General features: G+C 49.7%; 1 protein-coding gene across 1 annotated transcript; it reads right to left on the bottom strand.

The window, feature by feature from the left end:
• Positions 1-2,385: 2,385 nt before the first annotated feature.
• Positions 2,386-8,152, bottom strand: HHEX (hematopoietically expressed homeobox). The gene is made up of 4 exons (XM_065894438.1): positions 7,759-8,152; positions 5,470-5,648; positions 5,222-5,272; positions 2,386-3,500 (listed from the first exon to the last, which is right to left on the bottom strand). The coding sequence occupies exons 1-4, from the start codon at positions 8,120-8,122 to the stop codon at positions 3,288-3,290; spliced, it is 807 nt and encodes a 268-aa protein (XP_065750510.1). The 5' UTR covers positions 8,123-8,152; the 3' UTR covers positions 2,386-3,287.
• Between the last annotated feature and the right edge of the window lie 541 nt (positions 8,153-8,693).

Genomic DNA, 8,693 nt, shown 5'->3' on the forward strand with positions numbered 1-8,693 from the left:
CCTCTGCTTCATAGTCACGATACAGTTATTCTCAAGAATAAACATTAACCAGAGGTTATCTCCAGGAGCAAAACACACACACACACACACACACACACACACACACACACAGATTTCAGGATTGCTTTAATTCAATATTAGGCCCATAAGCCTCCTGTTCTCCCCAAACTCTGATACAGACAGTCCTCTTTTCAAATGAGACTGACTATGACCTTTGAAACCTTGATGAAACCTGTCAGGCAGGGACAGGGAGCCTGGAGCCTACAGATGAGGGGAAAGGAGACCCTCCCACTGGATGTCTACTTTGGGCTCCGACATTGAGGAGAACTGAGTTGGGAATTGGGGTGCTGGTAAGGGTCATGTAGATCAACTAGACCATCTTCATTCAATAGATGAAAGAACTGAGGCAAAGAACTAAAACTCCAACCCAAATCTTTAAACTTCCAGGCCAATGCACACCTCTCTGCTTCAGGACCCAGTACAAATTTTCTCAGAAATTAAAATTCACAGGTAAGGACTTCCCTGGTGATCCAGTGGGTAAGACTCTGCACTCCCAATGCAGGCGGCCTGGGTTCGATCCCTGGTTGGGAAACTAGATCCCACATGCATGCCACAACTAAGAAGTCCGCTTGCCACATTTAAAAAAAGATCCTGCACGCCGCAAGGAAGATCCCACGTGTCGCAACTAAGACCCAGTGCAGCCAAAATAAATAAATAAAATAAATAATAAATAAATAAATGTTTCTTAAAAAGGAGTCCCCTGTTCATTATTTTAAAAAATAGAATTATCTGAAAGTAGCAATATAGCAAGTTTGATGGAAAAAATTATTAAAATAAATAAATAATAAATAAAATTCACAGGTAATTCCAGGGGCCTTCTTGGAATCTAAGGAGGCAGGGTGTGACAACCCCCTAAGTGCAACGACTTTTTCACCCTCTTCATCTGAGTGCTCATGTCTGGGAAGCCACAGCCCTGGTCAAGCCAGGCCGGGGGCAGAGGCATTCCTTCACAGGACCTCAGCCCAGAGGCACCCAAATCCACAATAACTAGAGGCCTCCATGGAGGCCCAGGCTAGAGGACGGGATTTCTTTTTTTTTTTTTTTTCATTTTTATTGGAGTGTAGGTGATTTACGACGCTGTGTTAGTTTCAGGTGTACAGCAAAGTGAATCAGTTATACATATACATATATCCATTCTTTTTTAGATTCTTTTCCATATAGGCCATTACAGAGTATTGAGTAGAGTTCCCTGTACTACACAGGAGGTCCTTATTAGTTACCTATTTTATATATAGTAGCGTGTATATGTCAATCCCAATCTGAGGAAGAGATTTCTGGACTCCCCCCTCCCAGATCTGGCTCATCGTTTCCTGGAATGTCAGGACCCTGACGGCCCCAAGTAGGCAAGCAGCTGGGCTGGCAATACCCGGCCGGTCAGAAACCTCAGCCCACCCTTCCTCTCAGCTCCACACCCACCCCCAGCTCAGCACTTCATTCCTCCCCAGCTCAATACCTCTTCCTCAGCCCTGCTCCCTCCCCTCAGCCAGGAACCCTGCGCCCACCTCCCCATGTCCTCCTCAACGCCGCCACCCTCCTGTTCCCACACTGGCAGGAACTGTCAGCAGGAGGGGAGCAGGTGAGGGAGTGAGGGGTGAACGCGGGTCCCACCTGCTTTTTCCACACAAGGAGCACTTTAGAGCCCCAGACCAGCAGCTTGGGCAACACCTGGGCACTTGTTAGAAGTGTAAATTCCCTGGCCCACCCCAGACCTACCCAAATCAGAAACTCGGGGGATGGGGAGGGCAATGAGTTCCAACAAGCTCTGCCGGTGCTTCTGAAGCTCGCTGAAGAGGGAGAACCGCTGTCCTGGCACAAAGTACTCCCCTCCCCCTAAGCGGACCCCCAACCCGGGCTAGGCAGCCAAAGGATGACGCAGTGTTGACTCACGCGGGTCAAGGACGGCGGCCCGGGCTGCCCGGCCAGCCAAGGTGAATCGATGGCGTTCGGCGGCCCCCGCGCTCCGCCGCGGCGCAGCTGCTCTTCCCTTCCCGCCGCCTGGCGCGCCCGGGGCTCGGGGTCTGCTGGCGGGAGCCACCTCCGCTGCTCCAGACACACACACACCACTCCCCGTCCCCCGCCAACCCCCAGCAAACTCCCGGGGAAAGGCTCACATCTACCTTTCAGGTGCCAGCCCCAGAACCGCGCTCCCAGGACGCCAGGAGCCACGAGCCGCAGGAGCGCCGGCGAGAGGCACCGCCAGACGCTCCTGCGCCAGACCCCACGCCCCAGCCCCGGCCCCAGCGTCCAGCACCGCGCCAGTCACCCCAGGCGCTGGAAGAAAAGGTGTGGGTTTGTTTTAATCGAAGAATGAGAGGTCCAAGGAGGTCAGTCATCCCACCGGCGGATTTATTTTATATACAAGTTACTCATTTAAAAAAAACAAACCATTTTGGCCATGTCTTTTTTACAGTGAACAATTATATATACACACATTATAAACACTGTTTAATATAAAACACAATATCTACAATCTACTTACATTTAATTAATCTGCTACTTCTAGTTCATCTGTGATTAATTTTAGTCACTGAGGAGTCAGTTTCTCTGCTTGAACTGGACTGTACTATCCCCTTAACACCTTGGTCAAACAGGTTCTAAGTGACAGTGCAAAACAAGCATTTAAGATTATCAACTTATATTGATTATATATCTCTCTGACGAAAAGAACACATACATCCCAGAGACAAGAGCTCTGAGATGGTTTTGGATTTAAGGCAGCAGTGTAAGAATGTAACAAAAAAGTAAGGAATGTTTCCTTTAAAATATTACAAGGCTGCCTGAATTGTGGGCCCCCTTTCCAAGGCATACCTCTGGATTTGGGATGCCCCTTTACTCTTCCGTTAAGTGGGATGTAGAAACAGATTATAGAAAAATCATTCAAGAAATTCCTATTAAAATCTTTAAAGTTATAACTTAAAAATTTAACAAAATGTTCAAAATTACTTTTTATAAATAGAAAAAACAAGTTACTTTTTTAAAAGGGGGTGAATTTAATCAGTGAAGAGTCCCTTTATCATACAATCTAAAATCAGTTCATAAACTATTTAAGTCAAAATTAAGGTTTCAATGTGTTTGTTATTTAGCCAGTGCACCACACATTTTAGGTTTCCAGAATACCCAAAATTGATTCCCTTTCTCATATAGTTTTCCGGTTCATCTATGGAGATTTTCTGTAGCAAATGTTATTCCAAAGCTCAGTTTTCTGAACATGCCAATGTCAGTGGTCATCATCCAGCATTAAAATAGCCTTTATCACCCTCGATGTCCACTTCCTGATCAGAATCCTCTGAAATCTCTGATTCAAGGTCTTCCTGGGAGACAGGGGAGGGCGAACATTGAGAGCTATCCAAAGCACCTTTATTCTGTTCACTGTCTTGCCTCTGGTCGCAGGAATTGTCCAAACTTTCCAGTTCTTCTTTTTTATTGTTTTGAGGGTTCTCCTGAATGAAGAGGATGAAAATGGAGATTGGTGGGATCATGAGATATGAAGAAGTGAGAGACATAAATCAAATGTCTTTTCATCTTCTACCATCTTTTTAATTTTTAGTTTATCAACTGCTTTCAGGTATAATAATTTTATTCAGAAAATACATACTTGTGCTTCTTTCTCACTTTGGAAGAAATAAAATTCCTGTCATATTCAGAGAAAGATTATACTCTTGCCAGATAAGAACAACCAATCACAAATATAAATGTAAATGTGTTATGTCAAATGAAGGCTTAACTCCAGCCCAGACCCATGGTCTCAAGGTTCTTAAAAGTTTAGGGAGAAAAAGAAATTAGATCACTACAGATACACACTCTCTTTACTCTTCAAATATTTAAACATTGCCAATTAACAAAGTCTTCAGACATTTAAAAAATATGAATGCTAAATAGTGAATTAAGGATAACGTTTCAAAATTATTAGATTGAATCCTTTTTTTATGCATTTTCTGGAGTAAGTTCACAAACATATACACACATAAATATGTGTAGCAAGTTACACAATCATGGCAAAGAAAAAATGCAGAACTGGAAGAATGTTGCTAACTGGAAAGAGAGACAAATATAATTTACTTAAAATCTGGAGGAAATTTCTGGAAAATATTCCCATATTACATAGGAACCACTGTTTTTAAAGTCCCTGGTAAACTACCTTTGACCAAGAACCAAATAAGTTAGTAAATTTTTAATCCTGTTTTTGTCTAAAATGCACATAGACACTATGAGGAAATATTATGATATACTGCTAAGGTTTTTTTTCTAAAGCAAGACTATAGAATAATAGATTTACCAAGCTTACAACTATGTAACAAGTCACAAGATCAGATATTGAGAGGGAATCTGAAATTTATCGCTAAATTTTAAAATGCACGCTGCTTTCAATTTCCCCACTCATTATTGTTTCAAAAATATCTCATTTATTATAAACCGTATATAGACTGGCAAATGAAAAATTCAGCATTTGTCAGATAACTTTGGAGAAGACATCCAGATTAGGACATCAAAAACAAATCTTTAGCTTTAAGTCAACAGAGCTTCTTTAAAAACTGAATTAGCCTTTACTTTTTATCACATATTGCATAACAAGGTCATTGGAAGAAAGACTGTTAGAAAGTTTAAGCTGCCTTTCAAACAGGCTTGGATATTCTCTTACTGTTTTTATATTCAGTTTAAGAGCTAGAATTAGAGGGAAAATAATTTTTTAACACTTTGATATTTAATTCTTCTAAAAAACAGTGCAAACAAGACTTAAAAGTGTTTATTTCCTTATATTTACCCTTGAGCTCTGCCTAGTTTTATTGTGGCTGTGTAAATAAAAGAAACAATTTTCTCCCAAAGATAACTGCTTAAGTCATTTACTGTCAATTACTTTATCTTTCCTGCGTTAATTAGATAAACAACATATGGGGTTTATAAAACAATTAGCTGGGAGTTTTACTAGCCAGTGTGTGAAAACCCAGGCATAATTGATATAGGAACCGCATTAGGTGCTTTTAGCATTACTGCCGCCTGAACAACTCATCCTGAATTTCAGCAGGACTATTTGCCTTTTTAATCAAGGTGAAGAGGTTAAATAGTCCCTCAAATGACTTTTGCATACAACCTGTAACAGGCCTCGCATTGAGATAACATGATAAAAATATTTATTTCCATAGAAACAGAGCCATGTCAATACCTGTTTTAGTCTTCTCCATTTAGCGCGTCGATTCTGAAACCAGGTTTTGACCTACAGGAAAGACAGAAAGAAAACTTGCCAGGAGCCCAGAATCCCGAGGGACCTGGGGAGGAGGGGAGAAGCCGTTCAGGAGCTGCTGAGCCCAACAGCGATCCAGGCGCGCCAAAGCTCCCGGTGGCTCCACTGTCTCCCTTTTGCCCCGCGACCCACGCCCCAGGAGCCTGCCTGCGCCCCGCAAGCGAGCTCACCTGCCTCTCGCTAAGCTGCAGCATCTTGGCCAGACGCTTCCTCTCGGGCGGGGAGAGGTATTTCTGGGTCTCAAACTTCTTCTCCAGCTCGATGGTCTGGTCGTTGGAGAACCTCACCTGGCCGCCTTTCCTTTTATGCAGAGGCCTCTGCAGGAAAGGGCTCCAGAGCAGGGGTTTGCCTGCGGGCAAAAGCGACGGTTAGTGAGGGCCGTTTCTTAGTGAGGGCCCTGAAGCGGCGTGGCCCACCCCGGCCCTGCCTGCACTGGGGATGACAAAGACTGGGAGGGGACGCTGCGGGACACTCAAGGAGACACATTCACATATACCTCCTGAGACGTGGACCCAACACGCTCCCACCAATACACATCATACCCACAGACACAGGAACATCCAAAGTCACACATCTACACGGCATGTGCACAAAGATCACACGTGTATGCTCAAAGAAACACACCACCATCACACCCATGGCTAGATACAATCATTTTGATCCCCAATAGAACACCGACTCTAGGTTGAGCTTAAAATACCATGACCCTCTTTAATCAGTCGCTCTCAGAATTTATACACAACTTTTTTAGTCTAGAGGGCCTGCAGAGAGGTCCTCTCCCTTGGTGAACCGCACTTTCCAAATATCCGTTAGGTTGGGGAAGAGTGGGTCTGTAACACTAGCCAAGGCGTTGCTGCCAGTGTCCAGCGGCCTGGCTATAACGGAAGCCCTCCGGCCCAAGAGCAAGCTTCAGGGCGCGTGGAGCTTCCCATCCTGGCTGGAGGGCGCCGGGCCTCCTCTGATTTCACACCCGGCCGGTGGGGGCGGCCAGTTAGAGCCACCCCGTGGGCTATGGCAACATTTCCGTCAATGTGTTTCCTGTTGGTCTATCTCGAAAAACCCTTTGCTTCCTCCTGCACAGTCCCAGCAGTAACCCAAGGAAACCCAGGGCGCGCTCTGTGAAAACGTTTGCCCCCAGGCCCGGCCTGGCTGAGGGTCCCCCTCCGGCCCAGAAGGCAAACAGAGCCGCACCGGGCCTGCCCCATCAAACCCTCAAGAATGGAATCAAAAACACAATAACTTAAAAAAAAAAAAAAAGAACTAAAATATAATCCCCCCCAAATCTCTCTAGCGATGAGAAAGGAAGGTGGAGAACTGAGTGAGGGACCACACCATAAAACTGATGACATTAAAATGTCAATTAATTAATATGTTAGTTGTCTCCAGGGTGCCTGCAGAAGCTGCCAATAACAGAGTAGATTTTAAAACCCTGGTGGCCCAAGGCAAGGAGCCCCGTTTTATTTAGCCGGGGGCACCAAGGGCCACCCGGAGTGCAGATCACGGGTGGCTTATTTCTTAGGCCACTCACTGAGGGGACAAGTCCCGCAAACTCTATACGGCCAACGTGTCCGCGCTGCCCTTCCTATTCCAAAGACGTGTGGGTCAGTCCGTCCGTCTGTCCGTGGGTCTGCAGGCCTGTGCTAAATGCTTTGAAAGTTGGCAATGTTGTTTTTTCGAGATTTTGCTTACGTCAGGATTCAGACTGGGGCAAAACAGCCTCAAAAAAAAAAGGGAAGCAACTGGTTATTTTAGCTGCCATAAAGTCACATCCCACACAGAGGAAATGAACAATATCAGAAAAACGGATCCCGGCTATCAGAAGTCGAGTGTTTCCTGAATTTGTCTGTATTGAGGATGTCGATAAAATAATCAGCAGCGTGCACTACTCCGGGGGAAGGGTCTGCTTCATGCAGCCAGGAAAACACTTAACAGCTTCTGAAACCAGATTTACTCCTATCGAGAACTCAAGATTTCCTGTATGAACGGAAAGGGTCAGGCTCTTTCACTGCACAAGCTTGTTGAACCAGGTCCAGCCCCGTAACCACCCCGGCCCGGCAGCTATCCCTGCCCCGCGGGGGCGGCCCGGGGCGCTTTGGCTCTCCCTTCCCAGTCCCTCCAGCTAAGGGAGCCCACCCGGGCGACACGCGACCCCAGGACTCCTCCAGCTGCCGGCCCCAGCGGCAGCGCCCGAGGTCCGGCCCGGGCCCGCGCGCCCCGACGCCTGCAAGGTGCAGGAAAACCAATCTGAGTCATGGTGCGGGCAGACTGGGCTGCCCGCCGCCGGGGCCCGCGCCTGCCGTCCCCCGCGCGCGCCCGACAGCCGCTTTTCAATCGCTTTTGCCACAACTTTCTGTTGCCTCCCCTCCGCCCCCGCCGCCTCCTGGGCGCTGCCACCTGCCGGGTGGCGCCTTTCTCGCCGCCGCCCGGGCTCGGCCCCGCCATGACCCCGGCCGCCTTACCCAGGGGGTCGTGGCGGAGCAGGGCGTGCGTGTAGTCGTTCACCGACCGCGGGAAGGGGTACAGAGGGCCCCCGAAGCCGCCGGGTCCGTAGGCGGCGGCCAGCGCGGCGGCGGAGTGGTGCGAGAAGGCGGGGTGGATCGGCGTGGGCTCGTATACCGGGGTCCGGTAGGAGGACACGAGGCTGGTGAAGGAGGAGTTGGGGGACGGCAGCGTGGGCGTGGGGGTGGGCGCGGCGGGCCCGCGACCCAGGATGTCCTCGATGTAGAAGGGCGTCGGGTGCGCTGGCTGCAGCAGCGGCGTGGGCGCGTACAGCGGCACCCCCAAGGCGCCCGCTGCCGCCGGTCCGGGGTGCGGGTACTGCATGGCTCCGCCGCGCTCCGGGCCCTCGGAGAGCTGCCGCCCGCGCCGCGGCGCTACATTTATCCGCGCTCCGCGCTCCCGGCTATAGGCTCTGCCGACTGCGGGGTGGGGCTGCGCTCTCTGGCCCCTTCCTGCCGCTGGGCCCTGCGGCCAATGGCGCGGAGCCCCCGGAGCCGTCTCCCGCCCCCACCCTTGGCCCGCCCCCGCCGGCCGAGGTCCCCGCCCCTGGGACGCGCTTGCTCCCAGGCTCTTAGGACCCTAAGCCCGGCTGTACCCTCGCCGCCGATGCTCGGGGCTCCAGGCACCCTGCCCCGGGACGCCCTCGAAGGAAGCCCAGGGCCGCGTCCGTCAGGCGAGGCGCGAGGCAAGCAGCTGCCTGGAAGGCGGCCTCAAGCGGCCCTAGCCCCGGCGGCGAGGCATCTCCGCCGAAACTCGGGGGCACTGGTCCAGGCCCGGGACCGGGGAGGCGGTAGCCGGCCCAGGCAAGGGGCGACTGGACTCGGGGCCTGCAGGCGTAGAGGCCCCAGGTCGGGCCGCGCCTTCGCAGGCCTGAGAGCACCCTCCGTGGTCAGCG

The sequence above is a fragment of the Phocoena phocoena genome, chromosome 16, assembly GCF_963924675.1.
Source record: "Phocoena phocoena chromosome 16, mPhoPho1.1, whole genome shotgun sequence".
In the NCBI taxonomy this organism is placed as follows: domain Eukaryota; kingdom Metazoa; phylum Chordata; class Mammalia; order Artiodactyla; family Phocoenidae; genus Phocoena; species Phocoena phocoena.

What these genes read in the sequence shown, in the direction of transcription:
- HHEX (XM_065894438.1), bottom strand. Translation starts at nt 8,122, where the DNA reads ATGCAGTACCCGCACCCCGGACCGGCGGCAGCGGGCGCCTTGGGGGTG. An exon ending in GCTCCGCCACGACCCCCTGG is followed by an intron (nt 5,649 to 7,758) that starts GTAAGGCGGCCG and finishes TTTTGCCCGCAG; the next exon opens with GCAAACCCCTGCTCTGGAGC. An exon ending in TGCAGCTTAGCGAGAGGCAG is followed by an intron (nt 5,273 to 5,469) that starts GTGAGCTCGCTT and finishes TCTTTCCTGTAG; the next exon opens with GTCAAAACCTGGTTTCAGAA.